At 48.3% G+C, this 22,668-nt stretch overlaps 2 protein-coding genes across 5 annotated transcripts; one reads left to right on the forward strand and one right to left on the reverse strand.

The window, feature by feature from the left end:
• The first annotated feature begins 4 nt into the window (after positions 1–4).
• Gps2 (G protein pathway suppressor 2) lies at positions 5–3,324 on the forward strand. 3 transcript variants are annotated; one of them, XM_005399523.2, is made up of 11 exons: positions 5–110; positions 328–490; positions 838–947; positions 1,028–1,140; positions 1,247–1,326; positions 1,415–1,497; positions 1,770–1,923; positions 2,012–2,101; positions 2,186–2,265; positions 2,338–2,456; positions 2,615–3,324. In XM_005399523.2, the coding sequence occupies exons 2-11, from the start codon at positions 397–399 to the stop codon at positions 2,931–2,933; spliced, it is 1,242 nt and encodes a 413-aa protein (XP_005399580.1). In that variant the 5' UTR covers positions 5–110; positions 328–396; the 3' UTR covers positions 2,934–3,324. The 3 variants fall into 3 exon arrangements, with proteins under 3 accessions (XP_005399580.1, XP_005399582.1, XP_005399581.1); XM_005399525.2 differs by having other exon boundaries at positions 2,361–2,456; positions 2,615–2,782; XM_005399524.2 differs by lacking the exon at positions 5–110 and adding an exon at positions 129–223.
• On the reverse strand, positions 2,976–7,666 carry Eif5a (eukaryotic translation initiation factor 5A). 2 transcript variants are annotated; one of them, XM_005399521.2, is made up of 6 exons: positions 7,458–7,666; positions 5,414–5,599; positions 4,256–4,360; positions 3,936–4,067; positions 3,776–3,849; positions 2,976–3,644 (listed from the first exon to the last, which is right to left on the reverse strand). In XM_005399521.2, exons 2-5 carry the CDS (start codon positions 5,576–5,578, stop codon positions 3,787–3,789), a joined length of 465 nt encoding a protein of 154 aa, XP_005399578.1. In that variant the 5' UTR covers positions 5,579–5,599; positions 7,458–7,666; the 3' UTR covers positions 2,976–3,644; positions 3,776–3,786. The 2 variants fall into 2 exon arrangements, with proteins under 2 accessions (XP_005399578.1, XP_005399579.1); XM_005399522.2 differs by lacking the exon at positions 7,458–7,666 and adding an exon at positions 7,096–7,213.
• Between the last annotated feature and the right edge of the window lie 15,002 nt (positions 7,667–22,668).

Below are 22,668 nucleotides of genomic sequence, written 5' to 3' on the forward strand. Positions count from 1 at the left end.
CCAACCCCCGAGGCCGCTGGCTTCCGCGACTCCGGAAGGACTCGGGCCGGCCGCCGGATGTGACGCTGCAGCCAAGGCGCGCCGGGGCCTGGAGAGCGCCGAGTAGACAGGTGGGGTGGGGTGGGGTGGGGTGGGGTAAGGGGCCCGGCGCCCGGGGCAGCGATAAGGGGGCGGGAGCGCCCAACCTGTGACGCCCCCCCGCGCCATTTGCGCGCGTACTAAGGTGCGGCTGCGGCCCCGGACGCCCGGGACACGTGACCGCGCCGCGTAGACGGGCTCCCGCCTGGGCCCGGTGTGCACCTCTGCTGAGCGCCCTCCTGCCGACAGGCCCGGTCCAAGGTCTGGCAGCCAGTGACAGAGAGGGACGCCTGCGGCCCTCGCGACCCCGGCAGCACAATGCCTGCGCTCCTGGAGCGCCCCAAGCTTTCCAACGCCATGGCCAGAGCGCTGCATCGGCACATCATGATGGAGCGGGAGCGCAAGCGGCAGGGTGAGCTGGCGCCAGAATGGGGGTAGACGTGGGGCGGATGGACACACGGCCCACGGTGGCTCCGCTCTCCCAGAGCTGGCCCCTGTTCACAGGCTGTGCAGCGTGCCCGCGGGCACGGCAAGGTGGAACAGCCTTAGCGGGTAGGCGTGAAGAGGCCTAGTCTTAAGTTCAAACACTGAGTTGGCAAGGACCTTGGAGAGCACCTAATAAAACTTCCTTCTCCCTGTGCTGGGAGAAAGCCATTGCACACAGTGCACACAGGAGTGACAGGGTAACTGGCCTTTGTCGCCCGTCAGTCTCTTTAACATTCAATTTTCACCACCCTGCCACTTCCCCTCATTGTCCAGAGGAGGAAGAAGTGGACAAGATGATGGAACAGAAGATGAAAGAGGAGCAAGAGAGAAGGAAGAAAAAGGAGATGGAAGAGAGAATGTCACTAGAGGAAACCAAAGAACAAGTAATTAGTCCGTGATCACTCCCAGCCCTGGCTGTTTCCCTTGACTCGCCTGCTCACCTCTTCTCCTCTTCCCCTTCCAGATTCTGAAGTTGCAGGAGAAGCTTTTGGCTCTACAGGAAGAGAAGCACCAGCTTTTCCTGCAGCTAAAGAAAGTTTTACACGAGGAAGAAAAACGGAGGCGGAAGGAGCAAAGGTGGGATCAGAGTTAAAAGTAAAAATGGGGATAAAGTGGAATTGGGGTCAGGTAGCAGAATTGTTTACTGGCAAAAGAGGGGATACCTGTCTTCCTTTTACTCCAGTGACCTGACCACTCTGACATCAGCTGCGTACCAGCAGAGCTTGACTGTTCACACAGGAACTCACCTCCTCAGCATGCAGGGTGAGGACTAAAACCACCTGACAGAAAGGGCCCTCCTGGACATTGCGGCCTCCCATTTCAGCATCCCAAAGCTCCTCTCCCTTTCTAGGGAGTCCTGGAGGACACAATCGCCCAGGCACCCTCATGGCAGCAGACAGAGCCAAACAGATGTTTGGACCGCAAGTGCTTACGGTGAGAGAAGTAGATGTGGATATGTAACCCATTACTTTTTCCCTTAGAATTTCCTCCAGACATCCTGCCCACAGGCATACAAAGCTCTTAACTGTATGGGCTGGGGGGAGGAATGGGCCACACAAGTTAACTGAGGGTTCTGTCCCCGCCACCCTGGGTTTGAATCAAGGGTCTCACATGCTATGCAAACAGTGTACTACTGAGCTATAACCCCAGCCCTGAGTTTGTTTTCAAGGACTTTACAGGCAGTGAGTTCTCATTCTCCCTTCTAGACCCGGCACTACGTGGGCTCAGCAGCTGCTTTTGCAGGGACTCCTGAGCATGGGCAGTTCCAAGGCAGCCCAGGTGGTGCCTATGGGACTGCTCAGCCCCCACCTCACTATGGGCCCACACAGCCAGCTTACAGTCCTAGTCAGCAGCTCAGAGGTGAGTGATGGGAACAAAAAATGGGCTTTTCTCTAGCGTCCAGAGATAACCTTGAAGTCCTCACAAGTGGCCCTCCTGCCTTTTTCAGCACCTTCAGCATTTCCTGCAGTGCAGTATCTGTCTCAGCCACAGCCACAACCCTATGCGGTGCATGGCCACTTTCAGCCCACCCAGACAGGTGATTAACACCGTGGGCAACAGCCCTAGCTCCAAGGGGCTACTCTCATCCTCTACTAGTTTTACACCTTTCTTTCCCACATAGGGTTCCTCCAACCTAGTGGTGCCCTGTCCTTGCAAAAGCAGATGGAACATGCTAATCAGCAGACTGGCTTCTCTGACTCAGTGAGTATGGGTCACAGATTAAGGGAAGAGGTAGTTAGGTAGGTAGGTTAAGAGGAGCCCCCAGTATGCCAGTCATGTCAACTTTGCCTCTGCAGTCTTCCCTGCGCCCCATGCATCCCCAAGCTCTGCACCCAGCACCTGGACTCCTCACCTCTCCTCAGCTGCCTGTGCAGATGCAACCAGCAGGAAAGGTAAGGATGGTAATCAAAACCCCTGTACTATCACAGAAACTAGATAGGTGGCTTGTGCCCTGTAGTGGCCCCCTCCACCTTAAGGGCACCCCTCTCTGAGGACAATGAGCTGAAGGGAGAGTACTCATTGACAAAGCCCTCCTTTCATCATCACCCAGTCAAGCTTTGCCACTACAAGCCAACCCGGCCCTCGGCTCCCCTTCATCCAACACAGCCAGAATCCACGCTTCTACCACAAGTGACCATCAGATTTTATCTTCAAATCCATCCCCCATGGGTGAGGGTCTCGCATGTCCCAGACTAATAAAACCTACCTGCCACCCCTGTCTGCTGCTGTTTATGTCACTTCCCACCCAGGGGCCTGGAATACGACAAAGCTACTTAAGAGGGTGGGAAATGGCTGGCAGGTCCACAGCAAGTCAAAGTGAGACAGTGGCATTTAGGGTCTCTCTGGGGCCTGAATATATCTTCCAGTGAACAAATACCCATTTAATTCAATTAAGTGGCTAAGTTGAGGGCTTCATATTAAACTTGTAGTTTTATTCAGGTTTGATTTTAACAAATGTGTCGGGGAGAAGAGCCCGCAGGGAAGGGTGAAGCCCATGGGGGCAGGGCCCTCCCGGATGCCTGAGGAGGGGGCACATCCCTTCCCCTCTTCTCTTCCCTCCCCAGCTAAAGGGGTTTAGGGAGAGACACAGGCAGGGGAGAGAACTGGTCCCCAGTCTGTGGGGGTGGTATTGGGGTAAAGAGCTATGGGGAATGGGGACCAGACCATTGACGAGTAGGGGGAAGGGCACAAGGACCATTTACCAGAATCCACAGCGTTCTGATTCCAAATTGAATTTAAAAAAAAAAAAAAAAAAAAAAAAAAAAAAAAAAAAAAAAACTAAACCACAAGCAGCACCCAACCCCTCTCCCCCACTAGGGTTGTAGTGTGAGAGGAGAAGAGGAGGGCAGCTTCACCAAGGCCATGGCTCCCTCACTCCTGGCCAAGGGAGCTAGGTGAAGGGCAGGGGCTCCCCGACAGATTGAGGGGCTAGGGGAAACCAAAATAAAACGTCAAATAAATTGCGTAGGAGGAGTCCAGCCAAAGGCCCAGCTAGAGTGGGGCCAAGCTGGGGGAGGGGCCTCTGCAGGCTTGAGGATCACTGCTGCCGCCGCTGCCGCCGCCACCACTGCCACCACCACCTTGAGTAAAGAGAAACAAACCATGTAAGGTGGGATAATACTTTTAAAAAGAAAGGGGCATAGGGGAGGACCACACTAGAATCACTCTTTGATGAGAACTGTGAAAGGGGGATGAGAGCTTTGTCACTCACCTGGGAGTCAGTTATTTTGCCATGGCCTTGATTGCAACAGCTGCCTCCTCTGTCATGGCAGACAGCACCGTGATCTGGAAGAGCAAGAGGGATAGTCAGGAGATGACTGAATTCAGAGGAAGAACAAAGCTGCACACACAAAGGGAAAGGGGGACCATACCAGGATCTCTTCTCCACAATCATACTTCTGCTCAATCTCCTTGCCGAGGTCTCCCTCAGGCAGACGAAGGTCCTCTCGCACCTCCCCACTGTCCTGAAGCAGTGATAGGTACCCATCCTGGATGCCAATCAGCTGGGGGCAGACAGGGAAGGAAGTTGAAAGTAGGCCCATGTATGCCAAGGGTAAAGGGAGTGATGGACAAACTGGAAAGATGAGCAAACTTCTATCAAAGACCCTTTCTTCCTGCCACTTCCCCACTTTTCTGCCACTTCTGGTCAATCCCTATTTTCCCTCCATAAACCACCCCCGTACCTACATACCTGGAAATCATTCCTTTTGATGTTTGGGACATCCATATTATGAGTTGATGGACAGATATCTTCATATTTCTTCCCAGTAAAGATGTCAATACCAACCAGGTGGACCTGTGTGTACGAACCACAAAGAGAATCCCAACCAAATTCTAAGGCAGAGATGATAAACACTTGTGTTGTCCCAGGCTGATGAAGTCAGTCTATCTTGTTAGGACAAAGATTTGGAGAACTGGAAATGACCCACAACTCAGGAAAGAAACACAAAAGCCTCAAAAAACCCCAAGGTTAAAAAACCACCACTGAGTTGACAGTACAGTGGAAATGGTAAGGCAAGCTTAGGAGAAGCCCACTACCTCGAAATATCAAACACTGATAAACAAAATACCAGATGGCTAAGGGAGCACAAATCTAGGCAAAAGTTTCCAAGTTTTCTGGACATATATTAAGGGACCAAGAACTTGGAAAATAAAGGAAAGTAGAAGGGAAAAGCTGAGAAAAGAAATGTGAAAAGTACTTTAAAAAGTACTCTGAACATCTCAAACTCTAGAGTTACAAAGGAAGGAAACCAGAAAAGATCAAGGCATTAGGGTATAATCAGGATCAATGCCAAGTCAACAAAAGATGGAAAAACTTGACTGGGAAACAAAACCACAAGAAATTTAACAAGAGTGAGCCAGGTTGAACTTTTAAGGAAAAAGTCTGGGGTGACCCAGGAAGCACAAACAATAAAGCTAAGACCCAAGAAAGCAAAAAGGCATAAAGAACTGGCGTAAAGAACTCAAGAACAGGGGGCAGGAACCAGACTGGGGGATGGCATCAGTTCCAAAGAAAAAGCTAAGAAAGGAAGTAGCAAAGTGACTTGAAAAAGGCAAGGAATAAAGAATAAATGAACAGCTGAACAGCCAGAGTATAGACCACAAAGAGACTGGCACAAAGATGGAAAGGGAGAGACCTATCAGAGAATGATGAGGCCACCAATAGGTATCTATGGAAGAGGCTGGAGACTAGAGGCAGACAGAGTCTGAGGCTGAATATTTAACAAAAGGACTGAGAGAAAAGAACTCAAGGAAGGTAGAGGGCCAGGACTCGTGACAGCTTGCTGCCAGGAGTCCTACAGATACAGGAGGTATGGGGGAAGGCAAGATGTGGAGGAGAAATTCTAACCTTGGCATGGCCATGCTTGCCAGTCTTCGAAGTAGACATCTCGACGATCTTACATGGCCGGCCTTTGAGCACCACAAAGCCATTCTTACGTAATGCTGAGCACTGCATTGGGAAGGTAGCTGAGGCCCCTGCATCTCCTGTCTCGAAGTCCAAATCATCTGCCATTTTAAGAGGCTTGGATTCCAACTAAAGCCAAGAAGAGAACTGGCGTCAGTAAGGATGAAGGTTATTGGAACCTCTAATCCATCCCATTCCTTTCTGGAAACACTGCTCCATTTCCCCCAACCCTTTACTCCATTACCCACCTAAAATAAAGTCAAAGTTCCTGGAATAAATACAGACTGAGGTCAAATACACTGAAGAACGGGTGTAAGGGAGGGGAGAATACCTGGATCCTCCCCCAAAATGAAAGCTAAAGTCATGGCTTGGGAAAGAAAGGCTCTAGGTGTTGGGATGCCAAATCTCAGAGATGAGGAACGGCCTACTTCTTGGGAAGGGGGAGGACTCAGGTGTTATTTGCCACTGAAACCAACCACCCCTCTTCCCCACACATAACCAGGGCTATAATTAGGTGAGCAGCTATGAGCCAGCAAAAGGGCGGGGCTAATGGGGTGAGGGTGGAGACAGGAGGGCAAGGCCCCACCCGATTCTGTGACACCCTTCCACCCCTATCCACACACAAACCAGTCAGTGGTACAGGAAACCACAAGGCCTCTTTGGGGGATTCCCGCCTCGCCAACATGCACTTGCAGATGCAGTCCAGGGAGAGAAAGTAGTTTTCTAAACGAGCCCTCTATTAAACACCTCGATCTCAGTTCCCAAAGGGAACCCAGGAACCCAGCCTCTACTCGAGGGCCCTCCCACTTTTCCCAGGATGCACCGGTTCTGTCGGCTTTTCAGGCCCGGCCTGTACAGTCAGTAGAAAGTGGAGTGGGGGGTGGTGAATGACAATAAAATGAAAGCAAAAGGTTGGTAGTAGTGAGTAGTAGAAATCGCACTAGGCTGGTACTTAAGAGACTCTAAAACCGAGTTACTGCCACGCCAGATACAACAGGGAAGACAGTGACAAGGTGAAGACCGCGTTCCACCGTGGGGAACGCATCTGCCTCAGACATTAATGCGCTGTCGGCACGGGCCGAGCCCAGAAGAGTTGGGCTCGTGTCCAATCACCTCAGTCTCCCCATTTCTCCAGGCCCCCAGCTCAAAAGAGTGCCACTTACACCTGGCTGGCGGCCTCACTTCACGTGAGGTCTGCGGAGCAAACTCCAGGGCCCATAAGGTCGGGAAGCCGAAACATATGCCTCCACAGCGGGCTCTCCGGGGTGTTCGGAACCAAGTCTTCGGACTTGTTCCGCGCCCCCAAATCCCAGGCTGTCTCAGACGCCCGCGAGGAACGCTTCTCCCCGGGCTAAGGCTAGCCAGCTCCCGCCCACCATGTGGCCGCCCGGGGTTTCCGGTGGCCCGGACCTGGGGGGAGGGGTCCCCACGCTGCCATGCGGACCCGGTCCACGTTCGGCCATGCGGTCTCGGACTCCAAGAGCAGCCTACCGTGGGGGGCACTTCCGGTGCCGCGGCCATCCCCTCCCCGAAGACTGCGCCAGGCCACAGCCACGCCGCCTCCCCTCCCCCCGCCGGCGGCCACCCCCCCACTTGCCCTCTCACCGAACAGCCCCCTCCCCCACCTCACGTGGCTGCGCGGCACACGGTCCTCAACGGCCTAGGAACCCCTGTCCCGGCAGGGCCGATCTGGCCCCCGGCCCTCGCCCCGGGGTGGTCGCCCGGCGGCCTCTCCCGCGTGGCGGCCTCGCGGCTCGCCGTCCCCCGCCCTGCGTCGCTCCAACGTCACCCAGCCGGCCCCAACCGTCACCCCGCGCGCCAACCGGGCCGCGCGCCCGCGACTCTCCGCACCCCGCGCCACTCCGCGACAAACCCGTGCGGCGGTGGCCGCCGCTCCCCTCTGCCCCCTCCCCGACCCCCGCGCAGTTCCGTCTCTCTTTCCCAGCCCAAGCCGAGGTTCCGCGCAGGCGCGCCTGTCCGCTCTCACCTCGCGCGAACGCACTGACTCGACTCCGTCCGCTCGCCGCGAGCCCAACCGCTGCCTCAGAGCCCGCTGCCGCCGCCGCCGCCGCCTCTACCGCCGCCGCCGCTGCTGCACACGGGTCTTAGTACGCAGGCGCCGACTCCCCACTGACCAACCAAGCAGCCCTATGACAGCCGCGCAAGCGTGCTACCTAGCTCCTCCGCCCTCCACCCCCGCACTGCGCAAGCGCACAGGCCCTCCCCGAGCTCCACCCTCCTCCCACCTACCCATCCAATGACGCGCAGACGTGACCCCGCCCCTCACAAATCCGGAGTGCCTCCAACAAGTCAACAATGCGCAGGCGCGCCCGGTTTTTAATCCCCTCAACCTCCTCTGCCCTCCCCTTGACAGACCACTCGTCCTACCGGACAAACCTTGCGCCTGCGCAGTAGAGAGTCCTGCACTCCACACCCTCTGAAGGAAACGCCTCGGTCTCAGAACGCATGCGTGTTGGGAATCCTAAACGCCCCTTCCACCTCAGACGTCGTCTGTACGCCGGGTGTTGAAAAGACCACGCCACTGTATCGCTAGCCGCGTTCAGAACGCATGCGTCTTAGGAAACGCCCCACCTCTGCTTTAACTGGACTTAAACGACCCGCAAGTTTCAGAAATGTTGCGCTGTGGGGTGCGTCCGTCGCCTGGGCATCTTCTCAGTTCCACACATGCGCGAGAGCTCACTTTCCGCTCCAGTGTTCCTAGCGCGCTTGTGTGGTCGGGTTACCCGCGTCTGGACTGCACCTCTAAACTCCGCGCCTCCGCTCAGCCATAGAGTTTCAGCCGGAAAGACAGCGGTGCTATGCCAGCCACCATCTTGTTTAAACCTTAGTTCGTGTTGGGCCGTGTGACTTCCACAGATGCCTTTACACACTCTTGAGTCCTAAATAAAATTTGTGTTTGTTCTTCCCACTTGTGCTCTGGACGTTCCAAAAAAAGAACAATGTCTAAATCTCCCTTAGAAAAACTTCTCCATAAGAAGGAGAGTATGTGAAATTGCATTGACATTCTCGAAATTAGGTGACCAAGAAACGAAACAAACGACTCTTGGAGTTTATTTCCATGGCCTTGGTCTTAGGGAACAAAACTTTTGCTGAAAGTGGGTTTCCAGCACTACCGGCTACCTTAATATGCTAGTTAGCTAGGTGGATAACAGGACTGGTCTTGGAATCCAGAACTTTGAATCCTGATTTGTGGCTCTGAGAAATTAAATAGCTCTGCCTCAATTCTCTTTCCATAAGGATAGTAAGGACATCTAAACTTTGCAATTTACCAGGGTAGAAGATCCTGTAGCACTGTCTGTCAACTGCTGGCAGAAGCTGGAATTACCTTTGCATACATTGTGACACTGCTCACCCCCAGATACTTCCAGTCAATTTTTCTGAAATTTTTATCTTTTCCCTTGTTTAAAAAGAAACTTCCAGGGTGTTTTTTGTTTTGTTTTTTGTCTTTTTGAGACAAGGTCTCGCTATGCAGTTCAGGCAGCCTTGAGCTCACTTTGTAGCCCAGGCTGGCCTCGAACTCACAACGATCCTCCTGCCTCAGCCTCACGAGTGCTGGGATTACAGGCTTGCACCACCACGCCCGGCTTTTGTTTTGTTTTGAAACAGGGTCTTGCCCTGTAATTCAGGGTGACCTTTGTAGCCTCAGCTGGCCTCGAACTCCTCAGCCTCCAGAGTGCTCAAACTATAGGCCTACGCCACCATGCCCATCTCCGGGTGCATTTTCAAAACTCGTAATTCCTGTTTTCAAAGATGTACTGTTCGTATGGCCCAGCCATTCCTCTCCTATGTATATAACCCCACCAAATTAAAAATATACTGAGGCAAGAGATACAGCTCAGCGGTAGAGTGCTTGCTTAGATTGTGGGAGGTCCTGGGTTCCACCCCCAGCACCACTAAATAAATAAATGAAATAAAAAGATTCTAAACCTTGCACGTGATTGTTTACAGTAGCACTTACAATAGCCAAAAGATAGAAACAACACAAATGTCCACCAATGGAGGAGCAAAATGTACGACAGCCATACAATATTATTCAGCCATAAAAAAGAAGTACTGAAGCATGCTACAACTGGATGAACCTTGGCGGTATTATGTTAAAAAAAAAAAAAAAGAAAGAAAGAAAGAAAGAAAAAGAAAGCCAGTCACAAATGATCTTCTATGAGTCCACCGATACAAGATATCCAGAGTAGACAGATCCGTAGAAACAGGAAGCTGATAGGCAGTTGTCAGGACCAGGGAGAAGAGGGGCAGAATTATTTAATGGATGTGAGGTTTTATGATTTTGTTTTTGTTTTTGTTTTTGTTTTGTTTGTTGCAACAAGGTCTTACTACGTAGCCCAGTTTGGCCTGGAATTTATGGTGATCCTCAGCCTGGGATTGTAGGCATGTGCCACCATGCCTGGGAAGTTTTTAGAGTTATAAAAATGTTTTGAAGCTAGGTAGAGGACCTTGCACAACATTATGAATGTATGAAATGCCACTAAATTGGTCACTGTAAAATGGTTAATTTTGGAGAGGGGAGGGAGGGGGAGAGGGGGATGAAAAAAGAATTAAAATGTGTTATGTACATACACTGAAGCTCCCCACAATAAATGTAATCATTACTGCAAATGTGTACTAATAAAATTTTTTATTTTTATTTATTTATTTATTTTTATTTTTTTTTTTTCTGGTACCAGGAACTGAACTTATGACCTTGTGTTTGCCAGGCAGGTGCTGTGCTGCTGAGCTAAATCCCCAGCCCAAAATTTTTTAAATGGTTAATTTTATGTGAATTCCACATTGGTGTTTTTGTGCACAAGTTTTCAAAGTAGCATTATATACAACAACAACAACAACAACAAAATGATAACAAGCCATATTGATAATCAGCAATAAAAATGAATAACATACTAGGTACATGTTACAGCTCGGATAAACTTTGAGAACATTTTGCCAAAGTCAGGAAAGATCACATAGCTTTGGGTGTACTTTGGTGGTAGAGTGCCTACTTAGCATGCTCAAGGCCCTGAGTTCCATATTCAACACCACAAAATAAATAAACAGTAATAAAAATCTCATAGTTTATAATTCCATTGCAGAAGAAAGGTACTGGGGATTGAACCCAGGGCCTTCACAATGAGTTATATCCCCAGCCCTTATTATTATTATATTTGTTTGTTTGTTTGAGACAAGGTCTTGCTATATAGTCCAGGCTGGCCTTGAACTCATAGCAATCCTCCTGCCTCAGCCTCCCAAGTACTGGGATTATAGGCGTGCACCACTACACTGGCTTTATTTTTTATTATTTTATTTTATTTACTTTTTTTTTGGTACTGGGATTCAAACTCAGGGCCTTGCGCTTGCCAGACAGGGACTTATGCCACTGAGCTATATCCCTGGCCCTATTTTATTTTATTTATTTGAAACAGGTTCTCACTATGTAGTGCAGGCTGGCTTTGAATTCACTTATGTAGCACAGGGTGGCAGGGAACTTACAGTGATCCTCCTGCCTCAGCCTCTTGAGTACTGGGATTACATGCACATACCACCACACCTGGCTTTATTTTCTATTTTGTAGCCTCAAAATAGGGTAAGTTCAAGGTCAGCCTAGGCTGCAAAGTAAGTTCAAGGCCAGCCTCAGATGCATAGGAAGACCCTGTCTGAACTAGACCAAAAAAAAAAAAAAAAAGTAAAAGAAACTTCTAAGTGAACAGAAGGGGAATGCTCAACATGTGAGTTAGATAAAAATAGTTTTCAGGAGATTCCTGAGGGTCTTGCTAAATTGCCCAGGCTGGACTGAGTTATTTTTGTTTGGTTTGGTACCAGGAATCGAACTCAGGACCTTGCACTTGCCAGGCAGGCACTTGTGCCACTGAGCTATATCCCCAGCCCAAAAATTGCTCAGGCTGGGCTCAAACCTGCAATCTCCTACCTCAGCACCTTAGAGTGCTGGGATTGTAGGTTTGTGTCACCATGACCAGCTCTTATGATTCCATTTATATGAAATGCCCAGAAAAGGGAAATCCATAGAGATAGCAAGTGATTGTTTAATACTGAGGGGTTTAGGGAGATGGGGGGATGGCAGCTATCTTTTTATGGTGATGAAAATATTCTAAAATTGAAGTAATAATCTCACAACTCTTCAGATGCTAAAAACCATTGGGTTGTATACTTTAAATAGTTGAACTGAAAAAAAAATAGTTGAGCTGTACGTGAATTATATCTTGATAAAGCTGTTACTTCTTGTGTTCTTATCGTTGTGTGACAGTATATACTGTGAATGATGTGACAGTCTTAATTGGTTAATTTCTCTGAGACATTCGTCACATGTCCTCACAGAGCTAAAAAGTAGTCTCCAGGCCAGCCTGAACTACATAGTAAGACCCTGTCTCAAAAAAAAAAAAGTATTTTTGACCTAACAGACTAAGAAAATTTCTCAGGATATATCCTTTCATAGCAAACATTACCGTTTTTTTATTTTTTTGGTTTTTTTTTTTTTTTTCTCTCCGGTACCGGGAACCAAACTCTCGACCTTGCACTTGCCAGGCAGGCGCTTTTTGCCGCTGAGCTAAATCCCCAGCCCAAACATTACCATTTGTCACAGATTACTGATACTCATTTTTTGGTGTGTAATTGTTTTATTAATGTCTGGTCTTCTTTAGAATGAACCTATGAAAAGGATGGAACCTGTTGGGCTAAAGGTGTTGCTCTGAGGTTGAGGACTTCAAGAGTTCCTGTGGTCAATTCCTATTAGTAGGTGGAAAAAAAGAATGGAACTTGTCTGCTTTCCCAGCTCCTAAGATGGTTTCTGGCAAACACTTGGTGTACCGTGAAGGTCAACGTGATGCTGAGGGAAGGCACGGCTGACTTAAGCTAATGAGACTCACCCTAGATTGACAAAGAAATAACAAAGCAATATCATTTTATTTGTAAGTGAATCAAAATGGCCAAGAGACACAGAAGTTCTATGCTGGCTGGCTCATCTGTCCATTCTTTCTATAAAAAATACAAGTGAAAAGACAAAATCCAGTCAAGGAACACTGAAATCAAGGAACAGGAATTAGTAGCACTTACATCATGACTGGTACTGTACAGCTCTAAGAGCATGGTGATTTGCCTTCAGTGAAATTTAAAAAAAAAATCATGGATCAGGAATCTCCTGAAAACTATTTTTATCTAACTCACATGTTGAGCATTCCCCTTCTGTTCACTTAGAAGTTTCTTTTACTTTTTTTTTTTTTTTTTGGTCTAGTTCAGACGGAGTCTTCCTATGCATTTCAGGCTGGCCTTGAACTTACAGTGACTCACCTGCCTCAGCCTCCTGAGTGCTGGGATTATAGGAATGTGCCACCATGCCTGGCTCTTATTTTTAATATTATTATAATTTTAGTACTGGAGATTGAACCTGCCGCCTTTGCACTGAACTACATCCCCAGCCCTTTTTTACATATTTTATTTTATTTCACCTTTTTTTTTTTTTTTTTTTTTTCTTCCCTGTACTTGGGATCGAACTCACAACCTTGCACTTGCACGGCAGGTGCTGTGCCGCTGAGCTAAATCCCCAGCCCCCTTACCATTTTTTTGACACAGGGTCTCACTATAAAGTTCAGGATGGTTTTAAACTCATTTCTGTAGCCCAGGCAGACCTTGAGTTCACAGTGATCCTCCTGCCTCTGCCTCTAGTGTGCTGGGATTACAGGCGTGTATCCCCACTCCCAGCTTTTGAGACAGGGTCTTGTTAAATCACTAAATTGCCCAGGCGAGGCTCAAATTTATGATCCTCCTGCCTCAGTCTCCCAAAATGCTGAGATTATAGTTGTGTCTTACCATGCCCAGTTCAATTTTGTAATTATTTTATGAGACAGGGTCTCTTTACGTATACCAGGCTGACCTTGAATTCATTATGTAGCCCAGGCTGGCCTGAAACTTGAAGTGATCTTCCTGCATCAGCCTCCCAAGTGCTGAGGCTACATGTGTATGCCACCACGCCCACTTTAAAATAATCTTAGATTTATAAAAGAATTACAACAAAATAATACAGAGAGGTTTTTTTGGAAGCACCAGTGAAAAGTTTTGAATGGAAACCAGTGGTGCAGTAGAGGCTATGCTACAGACAGTAGCAAGAATAATGGCCAGTTGTGCACGCCTCCTTCCAATGCCACGTTCAATAATGTCTTACTGGTACTTGGAATCACCCATGGTGAAAGTACTTACACCACAGAAACTGGCAGATGCTACAAATCACGGCTCCCCCATCAAAGCTGACTATTAAACGTCTAGCAGCACAACACTGGGAGGAGTTACGAAGGAAGTGTGGCTCTGATACACACAGCGAAGCTCTGCGTCAGGATAATCAAGCAGTGGATGGGCTGAAGGAGTAAGAGACTGGAGGTCAGAAGTCCTTAAAGAGAAATCATGGTGGTTCAGGTAATAAAAAATAAGTGAAATTCTGGGAGAAACCGAAAGAAGAGGAAAAGAAGCAGGCATGTGATGTATGCCTGTAGTTCCAAGAACTCAGGAGGTGGAGGCAAGAGGATCATCATAGATTCGAGGCCAGCCCAGGCTATATAGCAAGACCCTGTCTCAAAAACAAAACAAACAAAACAAAACAAAAAAACCCCAGCAGCATCCAACCAAACAAGCTCAAACTAGAAACATAGGTACCATCACCATTCCTTTCTCCTCAGCCCCACTCCACCCCACCACCAAGTCCTGCAGACGCTACAGCCGCCCCTCATTACTTGTGGGACATTCGTTCCAGGACTGCAATGTATAACAAAATCTAAGGGTGTTCAAATCCTTTATATGAAATGGTAGCCGGGCTCAGGGGTGCATGCCTGTAATCTCAACACTGCGGGAGCTTGAGGCCAGCCTGAATTCAAGGCCAGCCTGGACTACATAGCAAGACTCTAGCTCCAAAAATCAAAACCCAAAGAAATGGTATGGTATTGATGTACAATCTCCACACATCCTCCCACACACTTCAGATCACCTCTGGGTCAAGTACAGCACCCAGTCAGTGTAAATGCTGCACAACTTGTAAGTAGCAGTTGTGCTATTGTGTAGTTTAAATACTGAGAAGGAAGAGTCTGTACTTATGCAGTACAGACACAGTTTTGTTTTTCAATCTTTTAACTTTTTTTGATTCCCAGTTGAATCTGTGTATGTGGAACCCATGGTACAGAGGAAATGCATTGCTCACTGTAATTCCAAAATGTTCTTCCCTACCTCACACTGATTCATACTTTCATCACCTCTGCTTCCCTCCAGTTTATTTTCCACAGAATAACCCAGGGATTTTTAAGACTCCCTTTATTTTTGCAGTACTGGGAATTGAACCCAGGAGGTGCTGAGCTACATTCTTGCCCCTTTTTATTTTTAATCTTGAGACAGGGTCTCCTTAAGTTGCTCAGGCTGGCCTCAAACTTGCAATCTTCCTGCCTCAGCCTCCTGTCTAGTTGAAATTACAGGCTTGTACCACCATACAGGTCCCAATGATATTTTTAAAAACATAAATCATATGAGAGGCAGGGGGATCCCTGCAAGTTCAAGGCCAGCCTGAGCTACATGGAGAGTTGAACCATATAGTAAGACACTGTCTCAAAGAAACAAAAACAAAAACAAAGAACAGGAGAAAAAAGATACAGGAGAGGCTGTGTGTTTGTGCAGGCAGGAGGAATATAGGAAATCCCCATACCTTCTGCTCAATTTTCTATGAACTTATTTTGTTGTTGTTGTTGTTGTTTATTTTTTTGAGAGAGGGTCTTGCTATGTAGTTCAGGCTGGCCTTGGACTCACTATGTAGCCAGGCTGACCTCTAACTTGCATCAATCCTCCTGCCTCAGCCTCCTGAGTGCTGGGATTACAGGCATGCGCCACTACACCCAGCTTATTCTTTTTTTTTTAAGGTACATGCCTGTAATCCCAGCATTTGGGAAGATGAAGCAGGAGGACTGCTGTAAGTTCAAGACCAGCCTGGGCTACAAAGTGAGTTCCAGGCCAACCTGGACTACATAGCAAGACTCTGTCTCAAAAATCCAAAGCTGAGGCTGGGGATTTAGCTCAGCGGCACAGTGCCTGCCTGGCAAACACAAGGTTGTGAGTTCGATTCCTGGTACCAGAAAAAAAAAAAAATCCAAAGCCAAAACAAAACAAACCAAAGTAAAAAATAAAGTCAGGGCCAGGGGTGTAGCATCAGCATGCATGAGGTCCTGGGTTCAATAGCCAGCACTAGTAAAAATAAAAAAATAATAAAGTCTAGTTAAAAACATCAAAAACAGAATCAGGTCACATTACACACTCCCCTTTTCTGTTTCTATTTTTTCCCTCTTAGTTATTTTTCTTTGTTTTTCTCACACTGCCTTTTTCAAAAGCCTCCAAAGACTTCCTACCACTCTTCAAATAAAATCTAGGGCTGGGTGTGTAGCTCACTGGTAGGACATTTGCTTAGCATGTGGGAGGCCCTAGGTTTGATTCCAAACATGACAAAATATAAAACAAAATCTGGATTGCAAACCTTGAGTTGCTCTGATCCACCCCACTTCCTCACTGACCGGCCTGCCATCCACTCTGATCGGGCTCCTGCAACAAGCCCTGGGGCCTTTGCTCTGGCTGCTTCATGCCTGGAGTTGCCCTCCTCAAGCCTCTCTTTGGCTGCTTCTTGTCCTCCTTCCAATCACGGTGTAAGTGGTTACCTTCTTGTGACTTCTTGACAGCCCCACATTCTCCTTCTGTCATAGCCATGGCACCGCTCCTGATGTCCTCCCTGGTTTCGATTATACTGGTAAATATATATATATATACATATATATATATATATTTTTTTTTTTTTTGGTCTTTTTTGAGACAGGGTCTCACTATGTAGTTCAGGCTGGCCTTGAGCTCATTTTGTAGCCCAGGCTGGTCTCATCCTCCTGCTTCAGCCTCCCAAGTGCTGGGATTACAGGCGTGCACCACCATGCTCGGCTTCGATTATACTGGTATTAGAATGTACATCTGTTTATTTATTTCACCCTGTTCTTTACTAGACTGTGGGTGCCAGAGCAGGGATTTTGTGTGTCATGTACTCTATGACACACCAGCACATTTCATAGCACAAGACACACAGTAGGGGCTCAATAAATATTTGTTGGATGAATATTCATATTTTATTGTAAATTATGTGAAAAGGTTTTTAAAAACAACTTGCAGAGTTGCCAACCATCACTATGCTTATCACGACAGTTACTAGTACACTTGTCCTCCTGGATATATGGTCAGAGAAAGATACTCCAGAAATATCAGTGAACCTAGTGAAACACAGCTGCTTGCCCACAGGGCCTTGCCTACTCAGAAGACAGGGGTTAAGCTCAGGAATTTGAGGCTAGCCTGAGCAACACAACAACACCCTGTCTCACACACACAAAAAAAATCTGTTTGAGACACATGCCCAGGAGATGAATTTCTGGGTCACAGGGAATGAATGAGTGTGTGTGTGTGCATGTGAGTGTATGTGTGTGTTCCTGTCAAAAATATGTTGAGCTAGTCATGCCTGTAGTATATATACATGCCTGCAGTCCCCATTACTTGGAAGGCTGAGGCAGGATAATCACTTGAGTCCAGGAGTTCAAGGCTAGATTGGGAGATGTAGTGACACACTGACTCAAAACAACAATTGAAAAATATTAATGATCTAGGGATGTAGCACAATGGTAGAAAATGTGCTAATTGTGTATAAGGCCCTGGTTTTGATTCCTGGCACTGCCCCCTCCCAAATACATGTATCGAAGTCTTAACACCTGGTACCTATGAATGTGACCTTATTTGGAAATAGGGTCTTTGCAAGCGTAATCAAGTTAACATTAGGTTCCTGATCCAATTTGACTGGTTTCCTTACAAGAAGAAACTTCCAGACCTGGTAGCAGATACCTATAATCCAGCTACTCAGGAAGCTGAGGCAGGAAGATCAAAAGTTCAAGGCTTGCCTGGGCAACTTAGTGCCACTCTGTCTCAAAAAAATTTTTTTTAAATGGGGAAGAGGCTGAGGATGTAGCTCAGTGGTAGAGCTCCTGCACATGCAGAAGGACTTGGGTTCAATCAGAATTATTAAAAAATAAAAAATAAAAAAAAATAAACTGCATATGAAGTCAGACACACACAGAGAAACTCTCATGAGATGATGAAGTCTTCTGAGTTGGATAAAATGTACAGGTGTGCACTGTGAGAAAAAAACTATCTCCGCTTGCATCTGCCACATACACAGAGGGAGAGGAAACAGAGGCAAAACCATGTCTATTCGTAGTAGGTAATAGGGTAGATGTCAGCATCTTTCCTGAATTCTGGAACCAAGATATTTAGTGTTTTGGTTTTTTTTTTTTTTTCTCAGTCTTTTTGAGACAGGATCTTGCTATGCAGTTCAGGCTGGCCTTGAGCTCACTTTGTAGCCCAGGCTGGCCTCGAACTTGCAATGATCCTCCTGCCTCAGCCTCCTGAGTGCTGGGATTAAGGTGTGCGCCACCATGCCCAGCAAGACATTTAGTTTGGAAGCAGAAGTTTGACATATGGAAAGATCTAGAAGGGACATGAGGCTAAGGGATTGTTGAGGAAAATGACAGTGAATAGAGGCCGCTAACTTAGAACCTGGAGTTATACTGATCTGCATTTGCATCCTAGCTGGCTTGTTGCCAGCTGTGTAACTTTAGCCAGGTGACTTAACTTCATTCCATCTCAGTTTCCTGCTCTGTGAAATGGGATGATATTAATAGTACCAGCTCCTTGGGATTGCAGTAGGGACTACATGACCCATGTATATAAGGCACTTAACATGCTGTATGGCACACAGAGAATGCTCATAGATGACTATTCTTACCATCATTACTAGGTAAGAAGAAAAAGATAGGAAAGAAGTTCCAAGCAGGGGGTGGTAAGTAACGATATCTGATACAGCAGATGGGACCCGGAGGTACAGGGCAGAGAAAAGGTCAAGTATTTGGCGGAGTGCTAGCAGAGCCTGCAGACAGGAGGGCAGAGGTGACGGCAGCTAAGGATGAGAGAGAACGAAGAGACTGTAGGTACACAACCCTCGGCCACTGACAAGGGCAAGAGGAGCAGCTACTAGAAGAGAGGACAGGTGGCTGATTTGGGCTGCCACAAGGCTGAAGGGGAAAGCTGCTGGGAGGACGTGGTGCTCTGGGACAGAAATGACACTTAAAAATCTTTCAAGCTGTGGTGGCGCACGCCTGAGGCAGGAAGATCATTGTGAGTTCAAGACCAGCCTGGGCTACAAAGTGAGCTCAAGGCCAGCCTGAACTACATAGTGAGACCCTGTCTCAAAAAGACAAAAAAAAAAATTTCAAACCTGATTTAAATTTGATATTGATACCACACATGTTCATCTTTGCTGTGCTAAGCCAGGGCATCTGGGGAGACTGTTCTACGAGTGGGGAATGGGCACAAAAAGATGACACTTGGTGGGCAGGAAATGATGACCTAACTCAGAGAAGGGAGGGAAAGAGCAGCTTGGCTGTGGCCTAAGGAGCGAGTGGTTAGAAAGTACTAGGCTCAGTGTCTGGTAGGAGGTAGGTGGGACTCAGGCCCTGAGATCCGTCAGAAAGTTGCCACCAGTTGTGTGTAGTGACATAAGCCTGTAATCCCAGCATTCAGGAGACTGAGGCAGGAGGATCTGACACAAGTTCAAGGCCAGCCTGGGCTACATTGTGAGTTCAAGGTCAGCCTGAAGTATGGAGCAAGATTCTGTCTCAAAAAGCCCCCCAAAATTTTAAATTAATTTAATTTTAAAAAAGAATGTGGTCACCAAAGCCAGGGGAGTAGATAAAGTGACAAGAGAACAGAGTCACAGAAATATAGGAGTTGGTGGAGAACAAGCTACCAAAGGAGGGCACGGTTGGGTTACAGAAGCTCTGACAGGCACACTCTACCTGACGACCAAAAGTCACCCACTGATGTCCCAGTTAGAAAGGGGCAATGGGCCACTGCTGAAGCTGTCTCAATAGAGTAGTGGGAGCAGAAATCAGATTTGGCTTGGAAGCATGTGAAAAAGCAGAGGAAGTGGAGATGACAGCAAAGACTGCTTTTCAAGAAATTTGGTGTTAAAACAATGGGAATGCACAGGTCAAACCCCAAGGCAGGGTTTTTGTTTCAGCTCAATAATGAATAATACAGACAGGTGAGGCAACTTCAGGTGGCCAGGAGCAAAGGCAGCATAAAGGGCAAAGGAGAAGCCCTCATTATCTAATGTACTGTAAAATGCCGAAACAGTTTGGAGCCAGAGATGTAATTCGGCAAGTAGAGGACGTGCTCAGCATGTGTAGAGATAGGTCCAATCCCCAAACATGAAAAAAAAAAAAAAAGTAACTAACTTAAAACAAGAGAGAGAGAGAGAGCACCAAGTATGGTGCCATATACTTGTAATCCCAGCACGTGTGGAGGATGAGGCAGGAGGATCTCTGTGAGTTTGAGGCCAGCCTGAACTACATAGTGAAACCCTGTCTCAAAAAAAATCAACAAAACATGAAAGAAATTAGAAAAAAATTATGAAACTAAAGAGGAAAGAACGAAACAGAAATGTTTAAGGAACCAGAAAATTACACGCACAAACTCTCCAACTGAACACACCAATTCATTTCATCCTTCAGTGGCCCTTGCTTAGTCTTCTGCATTGAAAGAGAGTAACTAATTCATGTCTGCGTGTGATCGCCTGCCACGGGTACCGTTCCCTGCAATGCCCCACTCTTTCGCTCTCTTGACATTTTCTTTTTTTTTTTTTTGGTTTTTCTCCGGTACCGGGAACTGAACTCACGACCTTGCACTTGCCAGACAGGTGCTTTTGCCGCTGAGCTAAATCCCCAGCCCTCTCTTGACATTTTCTTAATCTTACTGCAAAGAAGACTCACCTCCATTCCTACGAGCTTTCTCTCATTTCACTCCAGATTCATAACCAGTCTACACCTGGCCAGGCTTTGGCTTCCCTTCCCCCCCGCCTGGTTCCCAGGACACAGGTAAATCGATCCTTAAGAGTCTAAAGAAGGAATGGCCATTTCTGTATCCTTCTCGGCGCCTCCTTACGATTTAGCTGTTTGCTTGTCTTTTCTCTTTCTCTGTTCACTGTCTGAAGCTCTGGAAATCAGAACCCTCAGCTCGCAGGGAGCCGCGGGGGTGTAAGTAGCGGCGGGAAGCGCAACCAGGCGGACTCCAGGAGCGGCCGGCAGAGGGCGCACCGGGACCGGGAGAGGCGCGGCTCCGGTGGCGACTGTCCCGGCTAGCGTGCTGCGGAAGAGCAAGCCCGGCGACCCGGCGGCGCGTGGAGGCGCGTGTGCTGCTCCTGGGCGCTCAGTCCTGGCTAAAAATACACGGTCCAGCACCGCTTGTCATCCCAGTTGGGGGGAGGCGGCCATCAAGAGGAGCGACTTCTGGGGCCTCATTATTTTCGGAAGGTAGATTTATGGCTCCCAGGACAGATGTCTCCGATCGCCCAAAACCCGGCACAAACTTCGCAGGAGGCTTCAGTCTTCTCCTCTGTGGATGAGGGCCATTCATTGATCCCATACCTGTTGAGCCATGGGAGGTAGTGCACACCTGCAATCTCGGCTATTCCGGAGGCTAAGGCAGGAGGATAGAAAACTCGAGGCCAGCCTGGGCAATTTAGGGAGAGTCTCCCTCAAAAAAAAAAAAAAATATTAAAAAGGAGTTGGAGGTGGAGTTGGGGATGTAGCTCAGTGGCAGAGCCCTTGCCTAGCATATGTGAAGCTCTGGATTCCATGCCCACTACCACAATCTATAAATAAATATTGAGCATCGTGTACTGTTCCAGGTGGCAGGTAAAACTGCAAGGTTCTTATGGTTGTGTTCACAGTCTAGCGTGAGGTGGAGGGGTAGAATAAATAAGCAAGTGATTACGATCGTTTCCTATTGTCAAAATGCAATAAGAAAAGTCTAATGAGATATGTAAGCCTATACTTACAGTAAGGAGAGATACATAAACCTATGCTTGAGGAGGACCACCCTAGGAGACACGAAGTTTCCTCTGCCTAGAGTGCACCCTCCAGGTGCCAAGGCGGGGGCTCCTCCGCGCCCAGCGCAGAGAGCTGAGAGAGCATGAAACTAGAGAAGGAGACACAAGCGCAGTGGTGGCCTGTGGGGAGGTTGAGATCGCCTGGAAGAAGCTAGAGAGATCTTTCTCGGGTAAGGGGAACAGATATTCTAGTTAGGATGTTAGCGACATGGGGCAAAGAGCTAGGTGCGGTGGCGCACATCAGTTATCCCAAAACTCTAAGAGGCTGAGGCAGGAAGGGTCCAAACTTAAACCCAGCCTGCGTAATTTAGCTACTTAGTGAGACTCTGTCTTTTAAAAACAATTTTTTTTAAGGGTCAGGGAAATAGCTCAGTATGAAGGCCTTTTTTCAGCGAAGAGAAATGCTGTGTACTGTATTTAACTGTCTCAAAAACAAACAAAATAGGCTGGGCAAAGAGCTCAGAAGTAGAGCACTTGCCTCGCATGCACAAGGTTCCGTCCTTTACACCGAAAATAAAATAGTTGCATGCGATTTCAGCGTGGTTAATTAGGTCTAACTAGCCCCGCCATAAGTTCATTTAAAAACAAAGAAAACAAAAAGGGCCCCTGCTTGAGAGCGCAACTGTGAGGTGGGAAAAATCATTCTGCGGCGCTTTCCAGCCTGCTCCGTGCCGACGCCGCAGCCCCGGCGGGAACTATCTCTAGGGAGAAGGTCCCAAGGGTGGCGGTGGTTGGGAGAAGGCGTCTCCCCGAGCAGGGGACGCGCAAATCGGTCTGGAGGGTAGACCGAGCGGGGCCAGGACTGAGGCTGCTGACTGTGTATCCCAGGTCGTCAGGGGCAACCTCGGACCCGCGCCTCTGGCCCCTCGCTTTAGCGCAGAGGACAGGTGGCGGTTGAGGCGCGACCAGCCCGTTTGATTTCCCGCGGCCGGTGGAAAAGGGAAAGGGGGAGGGGAAAGAAGTCGTCAGCCAATTGGTTGCGCCTGGTACCGTCACGTGACGGGAGGGGCGGGGCCCAGGTGTACTTACGGGGCGGCGGGCGGGGGCCTCCGCTGCGGTGCGAAGTCCGGGAGGCGCGGGCTGCGGGGCGAGGATTGGCCTGTGGCCGGGAGGCGGGGCCTTCGCGCGACACAGCGGCGGGCTACGATTGGCCAGGCCCGGGACCCGCTGCCGGCGTGCGAGCGAG

Source organism: Chinchilla lanigera, unplaced genomic scaffold (genome assembly GCF_000276665.1).
Source record: "Chinchilla lanigera isolate Chin_1 unplaced genomic scaffold, ChiLan1.0 scaffold00066, whole genome shotgun sequence".
In the NCBI taxonomy this organism is placed as follows: domain Eukaryota; kingdom Metazoa; phylum Chordata; class Mammalia; order Rodentia; family Chinchillidae; genus Chinchilla; species Chinchilla lanigera.